General features: G+C 39.8%; 1 protein-coding gene across 1 annotated transcript in view; it reads left to right on the forward strand.

The window, feature by feature from the left end:
* TRPS1 (transcriptional repressor GATA binding 1) overlaps positions 1–15,805 on the forward strand; it is a 219,957-nt gene that overhangs the window by 26,911 nt on the left and 177,241 nt on the right. The window contains exon 2 of the mRNA XM_037381557.1: positions 12,902–13,060. Within this exon, the coding sequence (XP_037237454.1) occupies positions 13,024–13,060 (37 nt within the window). The 5' untranslated portion in view covers positions 12,902–13,023. The remainder of the gene's footprint in view (positions 1–12,901; positions 13,061–15,805) is intronic.

The raw sequence follows: 15,805 nt of genomic DNA on the forward strand, positions 1-15,805 counted from the left end.
GGGAATTGTGAGCAGTGGGTAGCTCTTTGAACATCAACCACTGTCTATAATCCCTTTTATAAAGTGACCCACCTTCATCCTAAAATTAGTTAGTGTTCTTTTTTTGCCTTGACTGCGTCTGGTGGAAAGATGTTTCATAGCCTCACTGCTTTGTCAGTTAAAACCCTTCCTTCTCATTTTCAGCCCAAAGTTAATCATGGCTAGTCTATTTGTTCTTATGCCAACGTGATCCTAAGCTTTTTCCTCCCTAATGTTTACTTGCTGCTAGCAATTGTGTTGCTAGTCTAAATGAGTGGCACTTCACATGTTCATATAGAGAAGAGTCCCACCTTCTATATCTTCATTAATTTTAGTTAAAATTAATCTTTTTTGGACATTTTCAATAGTTTTCTTAATGCAGTGTCATCTGTGACATTATTACTTACCTGTTTCTGCAAAAATTCTTACCTGGGACATAATAAGGCCTTTTTGGAGTGTGATTTAGATTGATTTATAGTTATGGTCAACTACTATGTTTTTTTCCTTTTTTTCCTTCTTATATCATTTACAGTTAATAAGGTGCCAGGATTGTTACTTCATAGAACATGTACTTTTCCTTACTAATTTTCATTCTAACTTACAATGTGATTTTCAGTAGTTTTCTGTATGATGTCTCAGTGCTACTCTAGATTGAAGATACCACAAACTTTGTCGTCAGCCAGTTTCCGTAGTACTTTCTGTGTAAACTCACTTGAGTATTTGTCTTGTTAGATCATCTGTGATGCAGCTGTTTGAAATGAGACTTTAGACCCTGATGGACTAGTTCAAGTGGAAAGAAGTGACTTGAGAAGAAAGTAGTAGAGTTTCAGCCTCTGCGTTGTCATTTGGCCTCAAGACCTGGCTCACTTCTTGATGAGCGTTACAAAAACTGTATAAACATAGCTATGATATAGCTGTTTTGGAGTGGGAGCAGTTAGCATATGATGCTGCTTTTCTGTGGACACAAAGGAAATTAAGAGACATTTTCCAGTCCTTGGCTACTCATCTAACCATAGGACTGCCCCTCCTGTTTTTTAATGATCCACTGTTTTATTTAAGAAGGGGGGTGGGGGTGGGGGTGGGGAAGAGGTGAAATAATAATGAAAAAATGGCATGAGAAACCAGAGCAAGAAAGTGTCTCTCTGATATTGCTGGTGTGAAGTACTTCCAGGAAGCATAAGCCAGCAACGAGCAGTTGCTGTATCTCTCTTGCAGGTCAGGCACCGCAATCCTGATCTGCTGGATGGCGCACGTTGCACTTTGTCTCTTCGCTTGTGTTTTTACTGAGGGTGTCCAAAGTGTGCAGGAGAATGGTGCCAAACCAGATATTCTGATGTGTTGTCAGGATGTTGCCAGGGGTGTGCATTTGGAGCTGTGAGCTGCAGAAGTGTATACCACAGTTTAGATGTACCCACTCTCTGATGTTTTTTTCTCATGTAGCAAAGCAAGTAAATGCCAGGCTGTCTGCTTCAGAAAAGCTGTGTTGACGCAGTATCTTATACTGATAGACTATTGTTGATTAATCTTTTGAGTTTCTTTGTGAATTAATTTTCTCTCCGTGCATTTTAATCATTTTCTCACTTTAACCTTTGTATATTTATAATTACAGGAAGCATTTCAGCTGACAGTGAAAAGAAATCCCTGTCTAGTGCTTTCTTGTGGGTTCACTGTTTCCAGCTTGCACAGCATCGTTGTGGTGGTATGAGCTTGCACAATGGTCTTCCTTTTGCTCATCTTGACGCCTAAACCATTGACATTTCCTCACTTCTTGAATCTCAGTTACAGTGTTCACAGGCCAGCTCCAGCACAGCCTAAGACAATTCCTTATTGCCCTGTTCAAGGGCCAGATTGACTTGCAATGCTGTGAATTCAGGGCAGAATGTAGAGATTAGTGGGAAGTGATTAGCAGCTGGTTACCGGCTTAAAGGACACGGGTTATATCGAAGGGCCTCTATGTACAATTGAACATGTCTGCTTGCCACGTGAACAAAAGTCCTAGACTTTGTGCACTCTTGCTATAGCTAAAATAAAAGGTGGTATCATTTCTGTTTTCTTAGAGCTTTTATGGGGAATGTGAGCAAAACCCACAGGTACAACAATGTTCCTGTTCTGTTTCCCACAGCTGTCTTTAAAGAAAAGAAAAAAAGAAAAAGGGATGTTTCTTTTAATCCAAACAAGTCTTAACATTCTCTGCCTGTGAAGAGTGAACCACTGGGTCTGCAGTGTGTAATCTATATTCCACTACCTGCTGTAGACTTGCCGTTTCATGGAGTTTGAAATTACGGTTTTTTTGCTGATTTTAATATTTTCAGGGAGTTTCTGAAGTCCAGTCTCTCTATAATGCATCCTCTCTTCCCCTCCTCCCCTGTTTCCCCAAAATCTTATGTCTTGTTCTTCTCTATTTCCAGTCATTTACAGTTATGATTGAAATTGAAACATAATGAGACATTAGGCATCGATATGTCAAGCTGTTAGAAAGATGCAAGGGACATGGTAATTTTCAGTAATTTTAGAGCCTAATCAAGTGTGTGTACACTGTCCAGATTACAGCGTACTGTTAAATCGCACAACTACCCCTTAGCTCATATGTCAGTGGTGTTCTAAACAGACAATGTTCAGTTTCAGCTAAAGAAACTACTTTTTTTTTTTTTTTTTTCTTCTGGGATTTGCAGTTTCTAGGCCCCTACTGCTTCCTGCATTTGAGCTCGGGAAGCGAGGACTGGTGGGTCTGTGTGTACGCAGTGTTGCAGGCACTGCAGCATGGGCATACCTGCAGCAGTGCCGGTGCCGTCAATGGTGTCAGAGCACGTTGCTCCGCTCACTAACAGCGCTACCACCTCCGTGCCCAACCTTTAATTATCCCTGATGCTGTGAGCATAATACAGACTTATTTGTGGGGTTGAGGTGAGACAAGCATGCCATCTTGTGAGCAAGCAAAATGGGAACAGTATGTAGGTTCTGCTGCATGTGGATGAAGAGCGAGTATTACAAGCATAGAGAGCGAGTATTACAAGCATAGTTGTTGGGCATTTTTCTTTCAGACTCAGAGGAGATCCAGAGCTGCAACAATTTGGTGTGTAATAGGATGGGAAATCAAATCAATGCTTTAGATCTGGGAGTCATAAAGAGTCATTCTATTTCTATTAATGGGGAAAGGCCTATCAAGATGCTGTGGGATTCAATGATATAAAAGGTGGTTTTTTTTTTAAAAAAAAGGAAGGCTCAAGTCTATATTTGGTTTGAAGAGTAGATTCTCATGCTGGAGAAGACCCAGGTATCAGCTACTTCACAAATACATGACTTCTGTTTCTTGCAGTCTCTGTTCCTTATGTCATGTATGCATGTATACACTCATCTTGTTATCTACATACAAATGGTTATACGAATGTCTTATGACATTTAGATTTTTATCGGTGTGATCTTGCGCTGTTCTTATTACTCACAAAAAGAGAAGCCACAGACAAGTTACAAAGATAATTTCTAATTCCTCTCATGTATTCTTATTCTTTCAATACGTACTGCTTAACAAAAGAATTGTTTTAAGAGATGCTTACATTTAATTGGCTCTGATTTCATCTCTGTCTTCTTGTAAAGCAAGGCATCTTTGCAGCATAAATCCAGTTGTACCAGATTTCAGAGGATAAGAAATTTATAGCTAATGCTAATCCCTAAAAAATGACTGTATCTATTGAGAAACATTCTCTACAGAATTATCACAGTTTTTGGGTCCTGTATCAGTTAATCAAGTAATTTTAGAAGCTGGATTCGCTCCTGACTGCTAATGGTACAAAGATCGCTTTTGCAGCCTTATGTCTTGTGGTTTATCAGATCAAACTGTTGCAGGAGTAATTATTTACTCTTGACTAGTCCCATTTTGGGAAGAATCTGCACGCTGATGTGTGGATGAAACATTTATCTCTTGAGTTGTTTGAAATAACAGTTGTGGATGTTCTGAAGCTATTCCTAGATTGGAAAATTAGAAGCAGACCTAGCTGGGATTGATTGGCATAAAAGAGCAAACAGCAACAGATTATTGATTGGGCAGCAGCTAGCTGAGCAGGATGACACAATCTATACTCAGCCAACTGGCTTACATTTGGCAGTCCTTTTGTTCAGTTGTGGTTATCTTGCCCCATCTGTGTTGGACTCTCAGCTTCTCCACCTAATTGGCTGTGTTAATTTGTAGCCCGCACCTTCAGATCTCAGGTACATCCCAAATTCCTTTGCACAAGTTGCAACATTACTTCAAAGAAGGTGCTGTTGTAGCCTCTGCAAATAATTTTGGGACTTTTTTAGACTCCAGGATGCCAGTGAACCCAGAAGTTGCTTTAATAAGTTGCTTTCTTTATAAGTGAAAACATGGCAAAAGCTTTCCATTTTTGTGGGATATATCCCCGTGCAAATCAGCCCTACATCGTTGCCGGATATTTCTTAAAACTGATGGGGTACCGGATTGGGAATTGAGGTGGCAAGAAGGCAGCTCTGAGGAGGAAGACAGGAGCAATGTGGTAAGGCTCGCTTGTGTATAGGGGATTTTTGAGAATGGAAGTATTAGCGTAATCTGTGGTTGTACCTCTATGTGAGTTATTTAAGAGAAGTTCTTCTAGATTATTATTTTTTTTTAGTAAAGGAGCATTTAGGTGTATTGTTGATGGAAAAGAGATACAGTTAATGTCCCAACCCATTTCAAAAATGTGTCTTCAGTGGGAGGAACTACTGTCCACTTCTGTTTGTTCTCTGCAGGCTGCAGTTTTCTGCTCAACTCCTGTTGGTAGTTTTAGTGCCTGTCTATATACATTGCAGCGTGCGGGTTCTGCAACCTGTGTTGTCCTTGTGTTTGTGGAAATTGCGTATTTAACCCTCAGATAAAAAATAATCAATTTCTAAATCTTTTTTGTATGTGTTTTATGATCCTGGCAATTTGCCAGAGTTTAAATTAAATTTCTGATGGCTGTATGGTTGAGGCTAATGTGAGGGCTTTTGGCACTACCCCTTCACGCAATAAAGAATCAAAGTGAGTAGAGTAAGAAATCTTCTATCAAAAGCTGAAAGCTAGATTCATAAAATCACTTATGCAGGCGTTATGAGATTTTCCCATGGAAAGTTTATGTGGGTGTTGGGCAAAAACTGATTCAAGAACAGCATTATTTGCACTATATATATTCATCCAGCAGTCAACAGGCTGACGCTGACACCCTTTGCCAGTTTTAAAGGAATGCCACCGCTCACTACATGGAGTTGTTGCAAATCCACATCAGCGCAGTCTCGAGGAGTCTCCTTGTTCTGTGCTCTCCTTCTCTGTTTCTGACCAGAATTGAAATGGGTAAAACAGAAATCATATTCCCCAGTGAATATGGGTATCCGATACTTACGGCTATCTGAAAAATGCTTCTCTGTTTTAAAGCAGTTTCATAAAAATCATTACGGTGGAGGCATTATAAGAGTAGCTTTCTCATCTGCATTTCACTTCATTCCTCAGCTTGAAAAGAAACATAAATAAGAGATAAAAAGGGCAAATAATAGACAAACCACTCACAGTGAATCCATTTGCATTTGCTTTGGTGGTGTGTTTTTTTGGTTTTTTTTTTTTCATTTTACTTTGTTTTATTTTAAGAAAGTAGCTCAGTGTTTTTGAGTCTGCGTGGGGACCATATGATATGTGCTGCAACAGACAATCTTTCCTAGTTAATAGGGATGATTCCAAAGGCAAGGTAATTCACCACTGCTTTGGCTGGAGCTAATATTGGGCTCCAACATCAGTTCTCTAATTTCTGACAAATGGCCAAGATTTCTTGAATAGGCACAGCTTTCTGTTTTGTGTAGGGCACACACAATCCACTCTTTTGTTGTGGTTGCCACTGCTGTTGTTTCTCCCCCATTCACAATGGAGAGTGGGGTTGTTTGTGCCGAGTTGAAAATCAGAGCCAAAATTCTGACTTGCTTATATTTAATGTGATGTTAATTTTTGTGATAGCCATAAAGAGTAGAAGATTTTTTTTTTAATATGGATCTCCCTGTTTCCTGACCTCCAAGTCAAGAGGGCGTATTGGTGATGAAAGTTTTATCTGTCACAGGCATATCAAGATGAGAGTTTACTGGATGATTCAACCCAAATGTATAGAAACTGTTTATATAGAGATTGCCAAACATTTTCCACTGCTTTTCTTTTTATCTAAATTCTTGAATATATTACTAAATAAAATAGTCTGTGTTTGGAATGTGTGGCTGTGGGATATATGGAAACTCAGAGCATGTGGGGGGAAGAGTTAGAATAGGGAAATATAATAGTTTTGTAAACTTCATGTGAATATAGGTACATCATATATAGATTCAAGATTCAATTTGCTGATCAAAGCATCCAAATAACTTTGGATTTAATAATGTCAGCAATGAATGCTAATATATGGAAATTAAAAAGCATGGAGCAACAATAGCTAGCCACGCTTACCAGTATTACCCTGCAGCATGTAGATTTACATTTTTTTGTTTTGTTTTGAAATCACAGTTTGGAAAATGTCTGTTCTTTTTCCCTTCTCCCATAATTCTGAATGTGGGTTCTCCTGAGCAAGCTTAGACAAGATTCAAGCTAAACAATAGGGCAACATCAGAACCTTTGAAGGCTCAGTTTGGATAGGTACCCAAACCCAAAGTCTGCTTTGATGTACATGGGCTCAACTTCTGTTGCCCTTGGTTGCCCTCTCTTACCTACGTAACTTGTGTCTGGAAACCTTTGCCAATTTTTTTCTTTTAAAAAAAAGACATTTTTGCAAACTCATGTTCATCTTGGTTCTGGTCTGGCTGGAAAAGTACTACAATAATGCCCTCTCGGGTGATGATTCAGTATTGCTGTTTCAAGTCCAGGCTGTAGACTTCTGCCTCCTTCCCAGTGCTTAGTTTTGATCCAGCTGAAAATTCAACCCCATTTCAAATGGGAGTTTTTTGCCTCTACTTGGAAACAAAATTATTTGAACTTTTCTGGAAGGCTAGCCAAAAGCATCCTCTTTCTCCCTTCCATCTGCTCTTCTTCTCCCAGATAATTGTTGGTTCCATTTGACTGAAGTTTTGATTGGGCAAAGGAAATGTCATGACTTTCCTTCATATTGCAGGCCTCACTTGGCAGAAAGGTACATCACAGTCTTGCTTCTGTCAGAGTCAGTGGAGCTTTTGCCATTAGCTTCAAGGGAAATAGGATCAGTCCATTGTATTCTTAATGCAAAAGAACAAATGAGTCACGTCTTGTATCCATACTTGATTGCTCTTGCCTAGGAGCCAGGAGGTCACCTTCTTCTCTCACTTTTCATCTCAAGGTAGCATTGAGCTTGCTTCTGCCTATACAGTCAACTGGGATTCAGTTCTGAGTCATTTGCAAACCCTAAACTCCCATTGTCTTCAAAGGACATTTGGATTACAAAGAACGTTGAGTTTACTTAGGCTGAAAAGAAATTGAAACATGTGAGATCACCACACCTACCAGTAGAGTTTGGAAAGACAGTGGTTGTTTACCCTAAAGACAGGATGAATAGGGAGGATGCGATAGATGCGCTCACAGCTTAGAGGATCTTTGATTCTTCCTAGCACAGAATGGAGAGGAAACTCTACTCCATTGACAAGAAACACATTCAAAATGCTTAAAATATTTGCTCTATTTTAGTTCATAATTAGATTGTAAAGAGAGCTACAGGATGTCACTGATATCAGGATCTTCGTAACGTTCAGGTAGATACTGGACACTTCTATTGGAAGTGGGGATATGCAGACCTATTTCACAACAAATTGTAGAACGTGAGATAATTAAAGACTATAAACCCTCTTACTCTTCAGAAAGTCAGCCACTGTCTAAATGTTGAGGAGTAGGAGCGATTTATTTTTCACGGAGGTAGGTGATTCTGTATCTGTCCAAAGGCAGTTGAAGCTTCTTTGAAGGATCTGGTTTTGGCTGCTCTCCAAGTCAGAACACCAGGCTAAATGGACCTCTGGTCTCATCTAATAGGGAATGTTCTACAGTCCTATGAAGTGTAACAGCAGCAAATTAATAGAATAACCAGAAGATTCAGTGAGGATGGCAGGGCTCGCCTAGGAGGTGTCAGTCCTGGCAGAAGTCAGTTATTTTCTTGCAGTAAGCAAATCAGGCTAGATTCTCTTTGCTGTGCAGTAACAACAACTTGGGGAGCATGCAAAGCAGCATCGATACATAAAAATTAAACTTCTTTGAATACACAAAGCTGAGTTTAGATAAATGCAGAACAGAGAAGCAAAGGCACAATATTCTCTGAAAGTGTGTCCTTTTAATGGTGTTTTGGAAGCTAATTTGCATACAAATAAAATGTCAGTTTATCCCATAACTGTCATGATAAATTAGAGCATTTAGACTTTTGCATGAGGTGCTCTTTCTGTACCTTATTAAATTACAGGATCTTGGCCTTTTGCCAAGCACTAGGGTGATGCGCTCTCTACTGAAATACATACGGGAGAGGAGAGGGATGTGCACCTGGACATTCAAGAGAAACCAGGTTCAGTCAGTAGCTAAGAGCCCTGCCTGCATGTCACTTTGAACACCTCGATTTTCGCGACTATCCATAGGTAGTTTTGTTTATCCATACAATGGCAGTGATACTAATTTTCCTGTTTCATTCAGAAGCTGTGTTGAGGTTTAATAGGTTGTCATGTTTACAGAGCATTTTTAGATCCTCGGTTGGAAGCCAGGGCAAAGTGAATCTTTGCCTTCTTGGGCTCCCCCATCCTGGATGGATGGCAGCGGCGGTCTGGTAGGAAAAAGCTCTCTGCAGCAGGCTGGTCAGAAATGCAGAGCAGCAAACGGCCATGCTCAGGCATCCTTAAATGAAGGCAGTTTTAGAATTCTTCATTTTGGTTACAAGACACTGTAATATTCCATGCCATGTCACCTCTTTAGACAAATCACCTTTTGACTTCAGTTTCTTCTGAAAGTGTATGCACGATTACCCTGGTAGTGAGCTTAAAATGAAGTAAGTGTCTAGAAGTAGGCTCAACCAATCTGTTTTGAAATGCCACTCCTAAACTCTCTGAAATGACCAAGTGTCTGTTTTGTACCCATAGAAAAAGTTAGATTTATTCCAGTGGCTAGGTGACTAGTAATGTGTGCTGTGCTCTGAAGCATATGGTAATAGAAAAGATCATTCTGAATTAATTTGATGTGAATTAATTAGAGATTTATTTGATGAGAGTTGTTTGAAGGTGATGATACTTTGTAGCTGAACAGGATTTAAGATGTCCGAAAGTGCACCTTCAGAGATTTGAGAACAATCAATGTTGGGAAAGTAAATGTAAATGGGAAGGAGCAAGCTTGAACAGACTGCAGCTTTTTTTCACTTGTCTCTTTGTTGTAAACTTTGTGGGAAAAAACCTGCAAAAAGCTCTTGGCAAATGGGTAATCACACTGAAGAGTCTGAAAATGCAGAAGAGAGGCAATGAAAAACAGTAAGTGTTTTGCTATAATACTGCTCTGCTAGTGTGATGTACAAAGCATGATTTTCTCCTTGCATTTTCTAGACTGATGAAGCTATCATAATTGCAGTGGAGCATGCAGAGCGTAGAATATCAAGCAGATACATTTTGACCAAATACTATGTCTGATCCTGCCAGTTTTTACTGATACGAGGAGGCATGTTGTATTCTAAGCAATCCCAGGCAGGAAGGAGTGGCCACGCGGTTTTAGGGCTTGTAGAAAAACTTACATAGCTCAAAAAGTCCTTTGGGAATTGGTTTGTCACTTGCTTAGCGCTGTGATGTCCCCTGTCTTGTATGATGTGTTTGAAGACCCTGGTGCCAAAGGGCGAGGAGGTGGTCTTGTTGAAGAGGGAGTTGCTGGTCATTAAGCTTATTCTGCCCTCCCATGGTTCAAGGCCTGATTCTGGAGTTCCTTACACAAAAGGGGTTGTTCTTCCCTTCTCAGCAGAGAGAGGTTAGGGCCAGGTATTGGGTTTGTTCTTGCTCTGAGAAGGGCAAACAAAGCTGGGGGAGAAGCATCGTGTGTGACTGCCTCTAGTTCTGCGTCCCAGCTGGAGATGGCAGGGATGTGAAGCTGTACATGTCTCTTTTCTGTCATTTCACTGTTGGAGCGTCCATGAGGGAAGGTGGAAAGATGGGAGCTTTAGCCAGTCCTGTACCACTGTGTCTGAGCCTGGGGCTAGTCTGCATCTAATGTGCTCTGACTTTCAGTGAAGGCAGCAAGTTCACCTGAAGTTTCCAGTGTGTTTCCAGATTATTATTATTATTTTTTAAAAAATGCCTAAATTAGAAAACATACAGGTCTTTGAGCTGTGGGCTGTCCTGATTAGCTTGTTTGCTCTCTGGTTGCACTGGGCGCAGTCTGGGCCAGCCCCGGGATGGGCTGTGGTGCTGGGCTGGGTGCAGGGTGGCTCCCCAGAGACCGAGCCCACCGCGGGGATGGTTTCCCACAAGTTCACTCTCTGAGGACAGGAGCTTTCTGGCTCGAGAGCTCGTGTGCCTCACAGCTGCTCGGTTGTTACATGGAGAGCAGGGAGAAGGCTCCAGATCGGTTAGGACTTTATGTGCTTGATAGAAGCCGACACTTTGAACACTTAAGGGTTTTTTATATAAAGCACAGCAGACAGCCTTTGTAGCCTATTTATGTGTAATAAGCTGGGGTTTGTTTTGTGCCTTGTTTTTTGTCTGGGGTTTTTTTTTGTGTTTTTTTTTCTTTTTTTTTTTTTTTTTTCCCTGCGAAAGAAAAAAATAAAAAAGGAGAGAGAAATTAAAACCACAGCAGTATTTTCCCATGCGGCTATAGTGAGTATCCTGCGATCTCACATGATCGCTGTCCTGGTGGGGTGGAGTGTGGGAAGGTGTCAAAATATGTCTCTCAATTTTTTTTTTTTTTTTCTTAAAAGGGAAAGCCAGATGCGTGCCAAAAGCCCTGTTCCCTTCTCTAGCCCTGCAGTAACAAACTACATGAGTGTATGTTATTAAGATGATAAGATTAAATTTCTAGCTACTAACGTGCTATCACAACAGCAAAGGGGGAAAAAAAAGATCTTGAAAAAATTATGAAAATTAGTCTGACAGTCTCCTTTTAATAATAAGATCACTCCCAACCCCAACAGACAGTGTAGGCTGGAATTCCACAGGGCTTTTTTGTGGTCCTAATGATTTTAATAATACTTTGTGCTATGTAGCACCTTTCATTAGAGGATCACAAAGTGCTTTACAGTCACTAATTAATTAAGCCTCACAACACTCCTGTGAGATAGGTAAGTATTAGACATATATTAAGCTGAGACACTGAGAGTTAATGATTTTTTGCTGCATTATTCTGGCAAAATGATTGATGTTTAAGCGCCGTATGTGCATTATATGTCTGTGTGTGGGTGTGTAATATACATGAGTGTAAAAGTATTAATTTTACTATCCCTTAACAAAGAGGACCTACTTGAGCCTGTTGAATATAAATGTGTATTTTCATTTAACTTTTTGTTGCTGCAGCATATTGACTGATAATATCACAGTCTTCATAGACCCTTGACTCAGTTTGCTCTTCCTCTGCTTGTGCATCTACTTGTACAAAGATAGTTAGTGGCATCTCAAAATTCAGACATCTTTCTAAATGTATTATTCTCTTACAAAGAGCATATGACTAAGATCTGACCTAAACCTGCAGCACAAGCACAAGGCAACAACCATAATGTTGCAATAGGCTTTGATGACAAGTCATTGCGTTCAGTAAGTAATGAGCAACAGCAGTGACCCATTGCGGGAGCTGATGATTAGCAGGTAATTAGCCATTATCTTCACCAGGCATAAGAAACTATTGATTATCAGAATTTGCTTTTTCTTTTCCTTTTTTAAATGAAGTGCAGTAGTCACTATGGTAATTTTTTTATCCTGAATTACAAGCTGATTTTAGAAGAAGATTCCACTTTTTGCTTCCAGGGATAAACTGATAGGAATGAGTGTTGAACAGAAAAGTCTGTATCTTGCAGATGTATGAATTGTGCAGATTAGCCTTGGTGGGTTTTGAGGGAAACAATATATAGCTATTATTATTATTTCCACTTTAAAATAGCGGAGAGTGATTATATCGGGTAAAAAAGATACCCACGTGGTTTAAAGATAATTTCAGCATAATGAAAGTAAGATACTAAACCTTGGATTATGGAGCCCAAAGACAAGTTCAGCAACTTGAGCCTTAGCCAGAGTTCTCTTCTCTCAAGAACTCCCCTCATTCACATCAGGCTTAGTAATTCTTTTATTTTGGGAAGATAATTTCCAGTGATGAAAAGGTAGTGCCAATGGCTGTTCATCACTCTTTACCAACATCCAACAAACGTGCTTATTACTGCAACGGCATTTTTGAGATGTTGGAAGTTGCCCACTAACAACGACAGTGACACAGCTAAATTTGTTTTAAGTGGGCCATGAGGCAGCCAGCTGATGGTAACTTCCAATTGCTCACGGCAGGATGTGGGCCAGTTACCTGTATTCCATTATCTATCCCATCAAGCCAGTCCCTGTGTGATGCACAATACCTGTTAATATATGTGAGTTTTTAAGGCACTTTTATTTTCTACAGTATTTATCCAGCTTGTTTTCAATGCTTACTTTAAATTTGATTTAAACCTGTTTTTTGGTGAACATTACGTCTGAGATAATTTTTGTCTGTCTTTGTGTGTGTGTTTATGTGTGCAAGAGCGTGTCTGTCTTGAGGAGAAGACAGCTATGGGATTTCTCATGTTTGATGGAAGTAGAGAACAGCAGCCGCTATTTGCATAGTGCCCACTAACAGATGAATGTGAATGTACAATAGGCATAATAATGTTTTTAAGTAAAAGCCATATTTTGAATGCATAATTTAGGAAGGAAAACCTTTTTTTGTTTTGTTTTGCAGATATACAGATCAGCTCTCAAAATGTCTTCTGTGTCTTCCGTGCATCTTCTAAGACAATTGCATTAGCCCGCCTGCTAGTTGACTAATAGAATTAATAATTGTAAAAAGCACTCTAAAGCCACATGCCTTATGAAGTCAATGCTGGGTATGATTTTACAAGTATGTGATCCGTTTTTTCAAGTGAAATTGTTAACTGAAAACGTTCTTGGCACACAATAAAACATTGTGCAATCTGTTATTTGTCTTAGAGATAATAATTTCAGAGTGGCTATATTCTTTCTGTATCTAACTTATGACTTGCTAGGGGATGCTTTCTTCGATTTAGGAGTATTGCAAATACAGTTTTATTTACATAATATGTCTCTGAAAAATGATAGTGGTGGAATTTCAGCAGCAAAAAAACCCCTCTGTGTCTTTTCTTACTGTCCCCTTGAGTGGATATCAGGCAAATAAATGACAGATGATTTTTCAAAAGCTAAAAGAGGGGGAAATACTTTTAAATTCAACTTAAGAAAGTTTTAATATCTAAATCAATGTTATCTTCTTTCCTTTCTTTCTCCAAGTGTAGAACATGGCATGAAAAAGCTCCATTAGACAGATACAGGGTTTTTTTTCCCCCTCCATTAACACACAGGCTCACAAATACGTCAGGAAAATTTGAACTAAAGTATCTAGATCTGGAGTACTGTCTAGTTAGCCTATATACAGTCCAGATTTTTCTTTTCTTTGCTTTATAGGGATTTTTTTTCTGTCCCTTTCTCTGACTCTCTTCTGTCAGTTGCCATGAAGATAGCAAATCTCTAAACTTTCCTTATCTGCCAAAAATATCTGTAACAAAAACATTTTAAAACATTACATTTAGTTTTGTTTAATTTTGACTGAGGTAACAGTCACGATGTTTACTTTGTCGATTTCTGATTTTTCTGCACTGGGCAGTCAGGACTCCTTTCTCTGTCCTCTGCCATGAATTGCAGTTAACCAGAAGTTATTTTAAAAATGATTTGGGATGTGGAACCAGGAGTAAAACATGGACTTAGCTGAACACTTCCCAGAGATGCTTACAAATATTTTTAGTGTGTGTTAACCAAGACCATTTGTGGAGTCCCACAGAGAAAGCAGTAATGCTGAAAAGCTGAGGACTATCTTTATACCTTAAATGATATACCTGCTCATGTTGTTTCAGTAGGCTGAGTCTGTGTTGTAATAGTTCTCTTTCCACAAGAGGAAATCTTTATTTTCTCTTAGTTCTGAGTGACTTCAATCAGAAGTTATTGGTTGGGGGGGAAGTAAAATTAAGTGCATACATATTCTGGTAGGTGTGGTTGACATTAAAGAGAAGACACTGGGTTCCCAAGTGTGTGTGTCTTCTACAGTAAGGAATCACAGTAGGCATTTAAGAAACCTATTAGGACCACACAGAGTGTCAAAATTTCTGTAACACGAGCTGGCATTCTGTGTGAAAGCTATCTCGCTGTAGCCCATGCTGCCTGTGGATCGGCTCAACCACAAAGACAACAGAGCCAGCCCAAGACACAAGTTGAACACTTCCCCCAAGAAGTTGTCTGTTTTTATCAACATAGCGTACAGTGCCCTTTCATGTAGAGCAGATGTAAATAAGAGGGTGTACAGACGCCTGTTCTTTTATTTCTAACCTCTGTCCCCAGCCATACTTCTCAAAGTACTGTTTTGAGAAGGTTATCGGCAGCTTTTAACGGTCTGCGTATGGCACCATTTGGAGCCTAGCAGTGCTGCTCCGAGAATCTCCAGGTGGTCCTCCCTTTGCAGAGCAATCCATATATCCAGTGGCTCCGTAGGTGCCTGGCCGTGGCTAGCCTGGGGATGGGGCCTCCGGCTTGAGCCTGCAGCTCACATCTCACATGTGGTACTGCACTGGACCACACGCAATTTGGCAAAGAGAGACATCCATCGCTGTATACAGTGTTGGCAAAGATAAGAGCATAGAAAAAGTAGCACATATGTCTTCTGCCCATAGCTGGCATGTGAACACAAATGGATCAAACCAGCTGGTGGTGAATATCAAATCCAGAACCACACAGTGGAGAGTGTAGGGAAGTCTCATGTATGTGTTTTCTCTAAGTAGGCTGGGGATGGTGCAAATTTGTAGCGGATGAGGAATTTGGCTTAGTACCTGCATAGTCCGATGACTTACTCTTCCATGATGTCCCCTGTTCAGCTAGCAGCTAACTTACCTGTGGCAGATTCCTCCTCTCTCTCTGATTTTCACTGCTGTCCTGTCGCAGCTTTCTTAAAAGGATCCTGAAAGGGTACTGGCAGACTCAGCAATAGGGACTGTGTCTGCAAGGAGAACTGAGCAGAGGAAGGTTTGGTTGTTTAGATCCATGTGGATTCCAGGTGTTTTTAGGGTAGATCCCGACTCAGCCACACAGCAGTGTCAAATGTCTGGATCCAGGCCTGTAAAATTTTATTGACAACGGGTTTCCTAATAAAGTTAGTTTCTCTTTGTTTGGCAAATAGAACTAATTACATGAATAATAGACTGGGACCAGAGTCTAGAATATCCATATAATCCTGTTTGAAGTTTATGGGCAGTAGGAGGGGGAACTTTAGCTATAGAGAAACTGATACTTGCTTAGGAAAAATACTTTCTCTGAAACCTCAAGTTACTTACTGTCCTAAATCTGTTTCCTTCCTAATAACTTGTTTAAGTTCTCCCGATTATGTCTTTTAGGTGTATTTTTGCAAAGCTACATTATAAGTAGTTGTACAGTGTGCGAACATTAGCCTGCAAAAGTTTGTTTTTCCCCGTAGTTTTTTTAAATTACTATAAAAGAAACATTAATTTACAATTATTTCTGCTAGACTGTTATCTTCTGAAAAGATAATGAAATCTGTAATTCACTCACTCTGATGGCAGTGTTTTTA

Source organism: Falco rusticolus, chromosome 3 (genome assembly GCF_015220075.1).
Source record: "Falco rusticolus isolate bFalRus1 chromosome 3, bFalRus1.pri, whole genome shotgun sequence".
NCBI classification, from domain to species: Eukaryota; Metazoa; Chordata; class Aves; order Falconiformes; family Falconidae; genus Falco; species Falco rusticolus.